The sequence below is a fragment of the Xiphophorus hellerii genome, chromosome 2 (genome assembly GCF_003331165.1).
Source record: "Xiphophorus hellerii strain 12219 chromosome 2, Xiphophorus_hellerii-4.1, whole genome shotgun sequence".
NCBI classification, from domain to species: domain Eukaryota; kingdom Metazoa; phylum Chordata; class Actinopteri; order Cyprinodontiformes; family Poeciliidae; genus Xiphophorus; species Xiphophorus hellerii.
Genome location: NC_045673.1, coordinates 22,110,994 through 22,125,074, shown reverse-complemented (window position 1 = coordinate 22,125,074; position 14,081 = coordinate 22,110,994). Strand labels below are relative to the sequence as shown.

Below are 14,081 nucleotides of genomic sequence, written 5' to 3'. Positions count from 1 at the left end.
GACACATTGTGTAGAGAAATGGTCAAAGATCCCTCTCTTTACAGCCTAATGACATGTTAGAGAACAAGACAATTTTATTATGTCACTGATAACTTTATAAGAATGAGACAGACATGATTAAGCATATTTGGATACAGAATTATAAAAACAAAGTCATATTTTGCTACAAGGTTGAAAGCATATAGTTACAAAATGTTTTGTTGTGCAAACTGTACTCATGTGCAATAAAGTATTATTATTATTATTTATTATTATTATTACACTTAGAGCCACATGTTCCTGTAGAAACTCAAAGAACAGTGTAAGCTGTTGTAACTGAATGTCTTGAATCAGTTAAATTGTCTATACATTTGATTGTAAAGTTCCTCAGAAATACATGAATGATAAACATTTGGTATGGAGCTCATGTTTTTACAGAATAATAATTCTAACCAGTGCTGACTTTTCATGAGGAAGTAGTCCAGGTGAACAGTTGTTTGGAATAATTTTTTATGCATTTACGTTCATTTTCATGTACGTTATTTTCAAAGAAATGTATTGTTGCTAAAAAATAAAATAAAATCCTTACATTGCATAACTACTGTACTATTTTACTGCTTTGAATGTAAAAGGGCGTGTAAAATCTAAAAAACTCGTGTTCCCATAATGCCGTCCTGTATCGGCGCAGACTCAATGGCACCGAATACTTGCTCCACTCCCTCCTCCCTACTATAATGCTAGCTAAGATGGTGGTTTGAGCGTAATTTGTCTTAACAATACCAAGAAAAGAAAGGGCAAAACATCTTTACAGCCTCCCGATTAGAACAGAACCCCACGATTACCGCTATCGTAAGTGACCATATTTAGAAATTTCACCATTTCAGGTACATTGGCTTGCAGCCCCCGCCCAGTTTGGTGTGACTCCTTTGGAGTGGAATCCTAAGCTAAATACGGACAGGGTAAGTAACGCTAACGTTAGCCAAGTCGGGTTTCATCCTACATCCAGTGAATAAAAGATAGGTGGCTCCGTTTCAAACTTAAGAAGTGATTGGAGTTTTTTTCCAAACCCAGCGAATCACTGTCCAGGTAATTTGTGTTTCCTCAGACCAATGTCAGTTGTTTATAAGGCCAGTGGTTCAGTGTTAGCTTCTATAGGCCGCGTCGTACATTTCTGGTGATAATGTTAGCACGCAGGCTAAGCGGTTAGCATTACCCAAGCTGTCACTTTCAGCGCTCTGTAACGTCATGTCACGTTCTCATTATTCGCGAACGTCTTTATTAGGTTGGACTAAATTTTACTGTGAGTTGTTTTTGTGACTATTGTTGCGGTCGAGCTGGATACGCGCCAACAGGCAGACCGGCTTCTCTTACCAATACGTAGCTAATGTTAGCTTAGCTCAACGTTAGTCAAATAACATCTGTCATAACGTCAGATCCAAAAGACAGAGTCGGTCTCTGACAGAGCCTGTAAAGTCGCCCACCGGGGGTTTAAATCTGTGTATTTTTGACTTTATAATCGAGCCAATGAGATGGTGATACACTTGTAAATATGTGTTTATTAGCGGACCGCTGCCAAAGCATCCGAAATGTTTGCGTTTCGTCTAAATTAACTTCCTCCCGTTTAGCTTCTGTCGGTCCGAGTTGGTCGCAGAGTGCGTCTGCTGGCAGTGGTGTTGTCACGAAGAACCCACCGCTGGTGTTCATCTGCTAAAAACTCTCTCTCTCTCCTTCTCTCCTTCTCTGTATAAATGAACTCTCTTGTTATACGTTTCCCTTTAACGTGTATTATGACGTGTCAGGCACTGTCAACCCACGAGAGATGTTTACAACATCCGCATTAACACCTAAATGCTTGAGTTCTGTTTTTAGCTCGTTTTTTGGTGATGTGAGCCGGTCGTTTTAACCCACCCCGCATAAATGAAGTCCCTTCAGCAAATCCTAACCCCACCAGCGTTACAATGGCTTTTGCTTGATATATACACATATATATGTCGCTGTGCTGTGAAGTGAGACCCATAACAGATTTTCACGTCCTCAGATAATGCTTTCAGATTGCCTTAGTTGTCTGATAAAATTCATGTTCAGATGTATTTAATGCTTTCTTAGGGAGAGCTTCTGTTTATGTCAGCTAGGCCTACCATAATTATTACATAACCTCCTTGTTGCATTATTTTTGCACAATGTTGGAGTAGGCATGGGCGAGATTCTCAGCGTATAACATTGAGTAAAAAATACCACTCCATCATTGGTATTTGCAGAAAAATACTGATTTTATTGGAAACAGGAACACAACAGTTACTGGGGTCACTCTAGGACTTCACATCTGATTAATGACTTTAAACTGTAGTGACTGCATGACATAAACTTGGATCATTTTAAAATCATAACTTTTTATAAACTGGCCCATATTAGCATTGTTTGTAAGTGCCTATAAAAAACATCTGTAAAATCACATGGGCGTATTCTCACTCTTCCTCTTCTATATGTATTTTATTTTATGCAGTGATTATTTTGGCACCAGCTGTTAATAGCAAAGCACTTTTAAAATTCAACCTCTACATGAGCATCTCAGTTGAAAACCTAAACACAGTAACATCTCTGGTAATTTTTTTAAATTATTTTATTTTTATTTTTTTTTTACACCAAATAATAAAACAGAGGCTGCTGAGTCTGAAAAGACTATTTGTCTGTAGGGCAGTAAGAGTTGTGTTAGAAAGGGCTAATGCTGCTCTTGTAAGTAGTTCCAGGTGAACTGTACTTTGAGTTTGATTGCTGTGATTTAGCTGAAAGAGTTTTGAAATTTAGCTTTTCAGTTCTAAATTGAAGCTTAAAAAAACATTCAAAAGCCTGAACAATGCTGGACAAAACCACTTTAAGACTTGATTGAGCTGCCACTAATATAAGTTTAAAAAAAGGTACTCCTTAAGTTGCATCCTAGTATATGTTTTACGCTCCAAGTTGCCTTATTTTCACAGTTAAAGGATTTCTTCACTCAAGAGCAGCTAACAGAAATTAATAACATTTAAATGAACATCCATAGAGGTTGATTTTTCTTACTTTTGGGGTAACATTAGTTCTCAACTTCCTGTCCTGTCTTTTAGCTGATCTGTAAATGTGAAGCTTTTGGTTGTATTAGCAATACCGTATAGAAGGGAGAGAAAGACTTGTTGTTCGGGTCTGCTTGCGTTCAGTGACTTGCACGTATTGACACTTCCAAAGACACGCAGACCGGTGTGTTGTTTTCTGTTTCAGAATATCTCAAAGGACCAGGGAAGACCCGATAAACCACGTGTATTAAATCTCATTGTCATTTCGGTCCCTTTTTTTGATGACCTCCGCCCTTGAAATGTTGCTGGTAGATCGCTTTATACTTGTGCATCCACTTCTGCTGACGTTCTGTTTCTGAACAGTTTAATTTGTGAAGTTTGTTTCCTAGTTGATACTCCAGTTTTATCAAGACTGCTACATGAAATATTTAGCCCTGTGTGGGTTTTTTCCCACTTCAGCAATTGAAAATTGAGTAGATCTTTGTCACTTTGACATCAACATCACCTGCTGATTTCATGTTACTCAAGGTGGTCTGTTTTTTTTTAATAAAAAATTAAATGGTGTAAAGCAGGGGTCTCAAACTCCAGTCCTCAAGGGCCACTGTCCTACAGTTTTTAGATGTGCCACAGGTACAAAATACTGGAATGAAATGGCTTAATTACCTCCTTCTTGTGTAGATCAGTTTTCCAGTCTTGCTAATGACCTAATTATTCTATTCAGGTGTGGTGCAGCAGAGGCACATCTAAAAGTTGCAGTACTGCGGCCCTCGAGGACAGGAGTTTGAAACCCCTGGTGTAAAGGTTTAAAGCTGGTTTCTCCCCCCAATTGCAAATGCACACATTGGTTGCTCTGTCCTATTATTTTCCTGAGGATGCTAAAGCTTACTACTAAGCATGTTGGAGTGACCAAAATGTGTCTGCTTTCCCTTGTAAACATTTGTCCTTGTGCTGAATGTACAAAAATGTACTTTAATCTAATTTATGCATGTAGGTTTGATGAAAATTTTGACAAGTTTCATGCCATCTACACAGCATCCTGTTTGAAAAGACAAAAGCTTAAATGCACTCTGCTGTTCTGGAGAAGACTGTAGATTAGTCAGCTTTTTTGGTTGAACACAGTCATTCAAATTCACCTCAAATTTATCTCACAATAGAAACTGCAGCACTGATCTCGTCACCTATTAAACTGACCTAGCCAGTAGCTAACATTTCCTTTGCAAGTAAACACTTTAAGCAACATATACTGGCTGTTTTTAATCTATATCCAGATGGAGTTCCTGTACGTTTTTTTTTCCTCTCTCCTCGTAGCCCTGTGCTCTGTGACCAGCTTCAGTACTTCTCAACGTCGCCGTGCAATAGGATGTCCCACAGCCCTGAATTGAAGGACGACCCCATGGAGTGCCCTCTGTGCATGGAGCCGCTGGAGATTGATGACGTCAATTTCTTCCCCTGCACTTGTGGCTACCAGATCTGCCGCTTCTGTTGGCACCGCATCCGCACAGACGAGAACGGCCTCTGCCCCGCCTGCAGAAAGGTGCACAAAGAGATTTATCACAAAAGAGAATTTCATCTGCAGGACTGATTGCTTAGTGCTCCCAAACGCTCTTTTTTTTGTTCTCCTAAGTTCATCATGTTATACACTCTCCACTCCCCATAAATCACTATCTGATTTCTGTTTGTCGCGCAGCCGTACCCAGAGGACCCCGCCGTGTACAAGCCTCTGTCACAGGAGGAAATCCAGAGGATAAAGAATGAAAAGAAGCAGAAACAAAACGAGAAAAAGCAGAAGGTGACAGAAAATCGCAAGCATCTGGCGAGTGTCAGAGTGGTCCAGAGGAACCTGGTGTTTGTGGTGGGGCTGTCGCAGCGGCTCGCTGATCCTGAAGTGAGTACAGCAGTTTACAGTCTTAAGTGAATATGCTGTGCCTTAATGCTGGGTTGAACATTTTATTAGGGAGATGATGTGTAATAAACCAAAGTTGCTCTCTGTTACACTTGTCACATACTAAAAAAATAGTCACCACTAGGTGGCGTCCTACTGCATTATTAGGATCTTTCTTGCTGGTACTGATTTCTTGTCATTTCAGATTTTTTTTTTTCCAAGAACCTTTAAACAGTCTCGCATAATTTTTAATCCAATAGAAATTAAAGGGATTTCAAGATTTGGCAATTCATAAATCAACATATATGTCCATTGCCTTTATCTAATTTTGAATAAAATTAAATGAAAAAATGCATCAAATTACGGGGTTCATACTAATGCTTGAAATCCGTCAAAAGGCTTGAGTTTCAAGGTGTTTTCAAGGTTTGGAAAATGTTTGATTTCTGTATAAAGTCCTTGAAAGTGATTGATAATCAAACTGTGCAAGCATCAGATTGTAATAAAGTACAATCTGACGCTTGATTTAAAAGTCTAAATTTGGAAAAATGTTATTTACAGTTGAAACCAGATATTGTCATATGCAGAATAAAAGACACAAACATTTTTTTCTCACCGTTTGAAGTTAAATGAGACCAATCGTGTCTTGTTTCAGGTCAGTTAGATTTACCAAAATTATTCATATTTACTAAATAACAGAAAACTTAGTGAGAACAGCTTTTAGAGTTTTGTTTTGCAACTTTCTTTGTATATTGTGTTTAAAAAGATTTAATTGGATCAAGAAGGTCATTTACCTTAACACAATTTGTTTGGATTGTTTCAATGTGATAAATATTTATTATTCCTAATGGCTCAATGCTGTGTCTGTGTCATTGAAATAAAAAATTGTCTTATATTTTATACATTTAATAACATTATTGAAATTGGGGGATTTTATTTTGTTAAGTTAGTGTTTCGTTCTTGGACCAGTCAGGTGTATAGTGTGTGTGAGAGAGACATTTCAATTTTTATAATAGCATTAATAACATTAATAAATGATATCATAAAATGGTGCATTGAAACTGTCTTCTTTAGTTCATTTGTGTTGCTGGACACATTTGAAAACTGACCTTTGACATTCTTGAAAAGTACTTGAATTTTACTGTGGGAAAAGTGTATAAACCTTGAAAGTAAATGCAGCTGGTTAATGCATTTAGAAATCAATAATGGAAAAAAATTCTGGTTTATTTTCTGTTTTCAATTTGAAGGTTAAGAGAAAATTGTCAGATTCTTTTCTCTCCTCTCACTGGACACAATTTCTTGTAGGATTGTAAATGATTAGCATGTTTATGAAAGAACTGACACATTTTGTGTTGATTTCTCCTCACAGGTCCTAAAGCGACCAGAGTATTTTGGGCGATTTGGGAAGATCCATAAAGTGGTCATCAACAACAGCACATCGTACGCAGGTTCACAGGTGAGGAATAAATCATGGTTTATTTAAAGCTTCAGTGTTTATGAACACATCTGTGATCAGTTGGAAGCAAACTGAGCCAATAGTTGGCATCACATGAGCCTAAAACAGCCGTGAATGGTCTGTTTGATTAATCTGTTTGCTTTTATTTTGTTTGCCGTTCAGGGGCCCAGTGCCAGCGCTTATGTCACTTACATCCGTTCCGAAGACGCTTTAAGAGCAATACAGTGTGTGAACAATGTGGTCGTCGACGGGAGAACACTCAAGGTAATCCTTGGGTTTTCTACTGCCCACTGTGGTTTTATAAATTCTCATTTTGTGTGTTGAATGTAATCAGAAGTTGTATTGCCATCAGATATGTATATACAGCTCTGGAAAAATTTAAGAAACCACTTAAAATGATCAGTTCCTCAGATTTTACTTTTTATAGGTATATGTTTGAGTAAAATGAACCTTGTTCTGTTATTCTGTAAACTACTGACAATATGTCTCTGGAATTCCAATCAAAACTTTAGTATTTATTTGCAGAAAATGAGAAATGGTCAATGGTCAAACAATATTTGGTGGAATAACCATGAGGTTTGTCCACCAGTGTAAGAGACCAGTGCAGTGGTCTCTTATTTTTTCCAGAGCTGTATATATATTTTTCTATTGTAACGCTTGTGTATTAACAGTAGGATTTGATTCTCTCTCTCCCCCTTACAGGCTTCTTTAGGCACAACAAAATACTGCAGTTACTTCCTCAAAAGTATGCAATGTCCCAAACCTGATTGTATGTATCTACATGAGTTGGGAGATGAAGCAGCTAGCTTTACTAAAGAGGAGATGCAGGTGAGATTAAGGTTTTCTTATTAAAATATGTAAAGTGTGTTTTTTTTAGATTTCTTGCTTAAAGTGACTCTTTTATGTGTTTGTTGTATTCATCTGTTTAAACTTGTACTAAGGCGGGGAAACATCAAGAGTATGAGCAGAAACTCCTCCAAGACCTCTACAAAATAAATCCTGGTTTTCTACAACCTCCAGCTTGTGGAACAGAAAAGTCAAAGAGTAAACCCAACTCGGCACAGAGGTTAGTCCTGTTTTTATTTATCTTCTGTGCCGCTTTCTCCCAGCGTAGCGCTTGATGGTTGAATTTTTTTTTTTTTCCTGCTTTATAACAGAACTAACAGTAGCAACGGTAAAGAAGGCTGGCCGACGCTGTCGGGGCACAACAAACTGGTCAACGGACTTTCAGAAGACCGCAAGTCCCCTCCGCTGTTAGACTATCTAGACCAGGAAGCTAGTAATTCAGATGGGCTAGAATCAGAGCTGGGTCCAGGCCAGCGTCCCACCCTATCCCCCTTCTCCTCCAACTGTGACAGTAATAGGTAATGGAGAGACCTCAAACCAATCTGTTCTGCTGTAAACTTTTTTTTTTTTCCTGATCTGTTTTTGCAATTTCTATCTGCAGTCCCAATGACAAACCTCCAGAATCAATTGGTATGGTCAATGGAGAAACTTTACAACAGGTGAAGCAAGCAGCCTTGTTCCTTTGATCCAAAGCGAATCAGACGGAGTCGGATCTCTTATGTGCAGTTTGTCTTCCTCTCATTCTGCAGATGCCCACAAGCGATTCCCCTTCCCCTCCTCCGGGTCTAACGAAACCCATCCTGGTGGTTCCCATCAGCATGTCGGACCTCTCGGCCCGTTCGCCCTTTGAGGGTGCTGCGGCAGAGTCCCAGTCACTTTTTTCAGACAACAGTAACTTCAGACACCCAAACCCTCTCCCTGCTGGCCTGCCCCCCTTCCCCAGCTCCTCCCGGGGCAGTTCCGACTGGCCCATGACACCAGAACCACAGATACTCTTCACATCAGGTATTGAGTAGTTTGAATATCTTGTAAATTCTTTCATTAAACTTTGAGGGCATTAAAGTTGCATCCTAAAAATTACTGTTAGCTATGCAAAACCAGAATTGTCCTTAAATGTGTTAACATTTGTTATGTGGCAACCACACACTTCAGTGTTGGGATTTTATTTTGTCCAACACAAAATAGAACAATTTGCAGAGATCCAGAGCTCAGGTGGGAGTATTTAACTATTACTTGTGGATTCCAAGAATCTGGAAGGAAGGAAAGCTATAAAAAGTCCCACTCTGCAGTTTGCCACAATTGGAGAAAATGACAACTGTAAGGAAGAAATTGGTCCTGTAACAGGAGACCAAAATTAAACTCTGTGGTCAGCATGCTGAATGTGTGGAGAAAAACAAAGGACGTTCAGAGTGAGTCTAGCTTCTAATCTAGAGAGAGAAATGGCTCATGGTCTTTTATCAAACATAAACGAGAAAACGTACCACCGCTAAAATGTGACACTACACCATTTGTGTTTACATTTAGTGAAGAAGGAAGTTGCTCAGTGTCTTCATCAGAGGTTTTTGTGTTGTTTCCTTCAGTGATTCTTAGTACAGTGCCTCCACAGGCGAGGGGGAGGAACAGGCTTTTCAAAGGGTTTGGTTGGTTTGACACAGTGCAGTCAGATTTTCACCTTCCAGAAGTACACTAAACACTAGCTACAGTTAAACTTGGCTCAAAGCATACCACAGTCCAGATATAAATTATCTGCAGAATCTGTGACAATAAGAAAGGATAGACTTGTTTGAGCTTTTGGTGTTTTGTCGAGAATAATGGGCAGGCATTGTTTTGTGAATACAAGTATACGCTGCACAAAAACTTTGAAAACCATCACATTTTCTTCTGCTACACTAGTTTGTGTTGACCAACCAGAAAAGAAATCCCAGCACATGGCAAATTTAACGTTTGTAGTTATAATGTGATGAAATGTGAAAAGGGTCTTTTTACAAAACACTGTCTAGTCGTGCAAATGCTTTATTTTGCATCTCTGTCTTCCTAACACAGTGGCTGTTGGACTGTCAGAGGAGATGCAGTAAATAAACAAAACTACTTTTGTTGAAATGCAAATGTACCTTTCTGATTAAAGTTTTGGCATCTGGTAATCAAACTAACTACCTTCTTCTCCTTTGAAAGACACAATACCAGTGTCTTCCTCAACAGACTGGCAAGCGGCCTTCGGTTTCGGCTCCTCTAGCAAACAGCAGGACGACGATCTGGGCTTCGACCCCTTCGACGTCACACGCAAGGCTCTAGCCGACCTGATAGAGAAGGAGCTATCGGTTCAGGATCAGAGCCCCTCGTCTCCCGGGCCGCTCGCGCATGGGAGCGGTCACAGTACGGGCCTGCCGCCGTCCAATCTCAGCACATCCCACCACTTCCCCGGTGGCCTGCCGCGCGTCCACCCGCTCCACCACAGAGCCATCTACAGCTCCTTCAGTTTCCCCGGCGGCCACAACAGCCAGGCCGGTCAGCAGCAGCAGCAGCCCCCCGCCACCAGACACCCCTGGATGGGCATCCCCACACGAAATAACCTCGCACATTTGAACCACTCAGCCAGTGCTGCCTCACACAGTAACATCCTGGACCTGAATCTGCCCCCTCAGCACAACACAGGGCTGGGCGGGATTCCCATCTCAGGTACCAGCCAGGCCGCTTTAATGTGCTCCACAGAGGTAGTGCGTGTTGAGACAGAATTTAGACGAGACACATTAGAAAGACATTTAATATCGCAACACGCAAACACTTCTGCTTAACACAAAGATGGGTGTTTTTGATTAGCGAGTATTGATTGTTTTCCGTGTCCCTGTGTCCCGTCCTGCAGAAAACAGCAGCTCTATAGACGGCTTAAATGTGAAAGAGTGGCAGGACGGACTGAGAGCTCTCCTGCCCAACATCAATATCAACTTCGGTGGCCTCCCCAACTCCTCCTCCTCTTCATCTTCCTCGTCCTCCAACAGTGTTAACCACATCGGCGGGCCAACGGGGCCGGCAGGCATTTCGCACAGCCTCAGCTGGGACAGCACGGCCAGTTGGATGGATCCTGCTATCATCACAGGTAAAAATGTCGGCTGGACTCGACTTCTGAACAGATAATCCTATGCATTATGTATGAAGTACAGTGCTGTGAATCTGTTAAAACATTTAATCTAATTAATCACACTCTAGGGCTGTGATTAATCACTATGCTTGGCTTTGTCAGCTGGAGATGTAAAAACTTGCTTTTTCAAAACAATAAGAAAGTGTTTTATTGTTTCAAAGCAAACATCTCGGGTTTTCAGGTTGTCATATTTAGTAAGGTTAAAATAGGGTTCAAAATTGCTTGAGATGTCATTTGGAAATGTGAACTATAAACTGATTGAGCTTTGGTGAAGGATATTTCACCATTGCATGGAGGGCTAAACGTTCATTGCTGTGGTTTTGAAAGCAAAATGTGCCGCTGAGCACAACATGTGACTCTCCTTCCTCATCTTATCACTTGTGTTTGTGACTGCATTTGACCGCAGTACAAGACCGTGTAAGGCGCTGCTTTGAACTATGTACGATGAGAGCAGGTAAAACAATTAATCTGTATTATTGAATATTAAAATCTTTTCGATGAATCACATGCTTTAACATTGACAACCCAAACAAAGAGACGAACCCTTTTTCTCTCGCAGTTTGACCTAAACTCTGGTCACGTTATAAGTCAAGTGCACATTTCAGCAATAAGGCAGTTCAAAGTGATTTACACCATAAAAACATAATAATTATGAAACAAGCAACAAACAATACATTTTTTCAAATTCCATCATTAAGCAAATATACATTAAACATATTGATCAATGTTCCAGTTACGAATCGAAGTCAACTCTAAGCAGGTGACTTTTAGCCTTGATTGAAAGTGGAGAAAAAACTGATAAGCCTTTTATTTTTTACTATTATTTTACAAAGGCGTATGTAAAAACCTGGTTTCAGCTGTATTTCCAGTCGCCTGACATTCATGGAAAAGATGTAAAAGTTTAGATTTGAGAACAGAAGCCATTTTCAAATTGGACCACATAAAACGTTGTGTCTCACTTCATGTAGTAAATGGACAAACAGATAAATGCAAACTGATTTATGTGATTATCATCTCATTCTCAGCACAACAGATTTTACTCTGTAATTAATGGACACATTGCCACAGATTTAATAAAGTTCTGCTGGTCTTTGCAGCAACGCTGTTTTTTTTGTTGCCAGTAATCAAATTTTTCATTCATGATTCAAGAAACAGCTTTGATTGGTTGTGTATTTGTAAGAATAAACCCACAATAGGAGATGAGAGTTTAACAATATTTTGAGGAAAACTCCCGTAAAATCTATAATTGATCCAGATTTGATTAGTTCATATATATATATATATATATATAGATATATAGATATATATATATATCTATATATCTATATATATAGTGGTTTTTATGCTCAGATGAAGGTGTAACAAGCCACACAACTTGCTCATCTTTTGTTTTTCCAAACAGAATTGGTGTTAAAAAATAAAAAATCTGTGGTTAAAGGAAATTACATCTTTTCCTGTTTTACCGGTCAATCGTTTGGATGTTCATATTCCTTAAGTCGCCATCAACCCCAGACGACTCTACGGTGTAAAAACTGCGCAGCCATTTTTGTTTTTCTTCAAAATGCGTGACTGAAAAGACCGGCTTTTCTGTTCCAGTCAAAAGTCTGAAGCGCCGTTGTCACTTGTCTCCACCGCAGGCATCCCCGCCTCGGCCAGCAGCAGTTTAGACTGTCTCCAAGACGACAACCCGCCACACTGGCTCAAGTCCCTGCAGGCGCTAACAGAGATGGACGGTCCTGCCGGCTCCGCGGCGCCCGCCCCCCCACAGCCCCTCCACAGCGGCCTTCTCGACGGCCACCTCCCCCTCCACCACAGAGCCCCCAGCGGCTGGGCTCCCTACCTGCCCCCTCCCACAGCCAACCCCACCGGTCAGTTCCACTCCCCTCCACCAGGCTTCCAGACCGCCTTCAGACCCCCAGGACAGCCCGCCACAGAGCTACTACAGAGTGCCGCCGTGGATCGCCACTGAATAGACTGGAGCAGACATCCCACCCCCCTCCCTTCCTCCCCACCCTCCCACCCCACTTTATACCCACTTATCCTGTCCCACTCTCCCTTCTCTCCCAATGCAATACACACCAATCTGCAGAGTATGAAAAATTAACAAAATAACAAACTTGCTTTCTTCTTTTTTTTTTCTTCCTCCTTCCTTTGTGTCTACTCTGAAGGCCTGTTTGATTTTTTGTGGCACACAGTTATCCAGTTCCCTTCGTCTGCCGCCATCACCACCCCTTTAGACCTAGTTCTGGGCGTAACATGGGATTCGTTGTGTAGCTTTACCGTCAGCAGAAAGCACAAGAATCAGTAGAGCATTAAAGTGCCCAGCGGTGACACACGAGCTAACTCCACAAACTGGCAAAAGAAACAAATTAACAGAAGTGAGGTCTTCTTAAACATATATATTAAAAAAAAGAATAAATTAACATGATTACGCATGATAACATTTGTGTTTTTTGGAAAGTCGAAGTCATGACTAGTTTTTTTTGAGGAATGAAGCTGTGAATCTGCTCTTTGAAGCTTTGCCCCAAAGAAGCTCACTCTCCCCCCTTCCCGCCCCGTCTGAGCAGGAGACTGAAACGGTTCAACCTTACAGCCTCGTTGGGGATCGGTCGAGGTGAGAGAGAGAGATGAATTAAACGAGAGTGGGTTTTATAAACTATTAAGGGCAGGGAGGGAGGGAGAAAAGGAGAGATCGGGTTGGAGAGCGTTTTCAGATGCTGCAGGAGTTTAGGGCACAGGCTATGCATGGGCTCCCTGTTGGGTACGGGCACAAATGGCCCGCATCAGAGGCCGCTTGGCTCATACTCTCTTTAGTAAAGGGGCTCCCATGGGCCCTCGCGTTCTGCTTGAGGGAGAGTTTTGCTGAACCTCTGTATCAGAGGATAGAGCAGTGTCTTACCGCAGGGAGCCAGGGGCTGTGGGAAATCACGGCACACATCCTGAGCACTAGGGTTAGACTCTTTACTCACAGTGCCACTGTGTGGTACCTACAATAGCTAGCCCTAACACGAACAGCCACCAGATAAGATGGGGGTGGACAGCCAGTGACCAGATGGAAGAGGAAACGTCAAGAGATCCAAACAAGGGTAGTAAAGAGGTCAGCGGGTCCCATTGTTTGATCCACGAGGGCTTTCAAACGAGGCCTTAAAAATAGAAGTGGGAGAGAGAGCGGAGCGACTGCCGAGAGTTACGCAATTTCTCATACGACCCTTAGCAGCTGTATGCAAGCGCGCATCCCAAAGCGAGGTGCTGCAAGACCGTACCGAGTACCGTAGTAATAAATCAAGGAGCCCTCAGCCTTTAGAAATGAGATCAACCTCTCCGACCGCCGCCTTTTTTTTCTTCCTTCTTTTTTGAAGTCTTAATTCTGATTTGTGTTCGCTCTGTCTTTTCTCTCTCTTGCCCCCTGCCCCCATTTCTCTCCCTCCCCCCCCACACCCTTCCCACCTCCCACCGTCTCTCCCTCGCTGTTCCCTATTTAACAGTATTCACAAAGATGAACAAATTCATCCAGGAGAAATCAACACAGTCGTCATTCAGTGGGTTTTTAACATGATGTTGCAAGGAAAAAATAAAACCAACAACTTTGAGGCGCTTAACGGAAATGAACTGTCCTCTGCAGGTCTGGAAAAGTAAACCTTAAATAAAACTGAAAACTCAGAGCTTGTGATTCCCTGATGTTTTGTTCTAATCCTGAATATTTTCCGTTAAAGTGTGCTGCACCGTCTCGGTAGAAAC

General features: G+C 41.2%; 1 protein-coding gene across 3 annotated transcripts; it reads left to right on the top strand.

Moving 5' to 3' along the window:
* The first annotated feature begins 687 nt into the window (after positions 1 to 687).
* Positions 688 to 14,005, top strand: cnot4a (CCR4-NOT transcription complex, subunit 4a). Of its 3 annotated transcripts, none has more exons than XM_032588189.1 (13): positions 688 to 828; positions 4,335 to 4,560; positions 4,714 to 4,911; positions 6,275 to 6,361; positions 6,524 to 6,625; positions 7,064 to 7,189; positions 7,303 to 7,427; positions 7,519 to 7,725; positions 7,809 to 7,866; positions 7,957 to 8,212; positions 9,380 to 9,883; positions 10,068 to 10,301; positions 11,981 to 14,005. In XM_032588189.1, exons 2-13 carry the CDS (start codon positions 4,387 to 4,389, stop codon positions 12,310 to 12,312), a joined length of 2,403 nt encoding a protein of 800 aa, XP_032444080.1. In that variant the 5' UTR covers positions 688 to 828; positions 4,335 to 4,386; the 3' UTR covers positions 12,313 to 14,005. The 3 variants fall into 3 exon arrangements, with proteins under 3 accessions (XP_032444080.1, XP_032444070.1, XP_032444087.1); XM_032588179.1 differs by having other exon boundaries at positions 688 to 938; XM_032588196.1 differs by lacking the exon at positions 11,981 to 14,005 and adding an exon at positions 10,750 to 11,439 and having other exon boundaries at positions 688 to 938.
* The last annotated feature ends 76 nt before the right edge of the window (positions 14,006 to 14,081 follow it).

What these genes read in the sequence shown, in the direction of transcription:
- cnot4a (XM_032588189.1), top strand. Translation starts at nt 4,387, where the DNA reads ATGTCCCACAGCCCTGAATTGAAGGACGACCCCATGGAGTGCCCTCTG. An exon ending in AGCGGCTCGCTGATCCTGAA is followed by an intron (nt 4,912 to 6,274) that starts GTGAGTACAGCA and finishes TTCTCCTCACAG; the next exon opens with GTCCTAAAGCGACCAGAGTA. An exon ending in AAACCCAACTCGGCACAGAG is followed by an intron (nt 7,428 to 7,518) that starts GTTAGTCCTGTT and finishes GCTTTATAACAG; the next exon opens with AACTAACAGTAGCAACGGTA.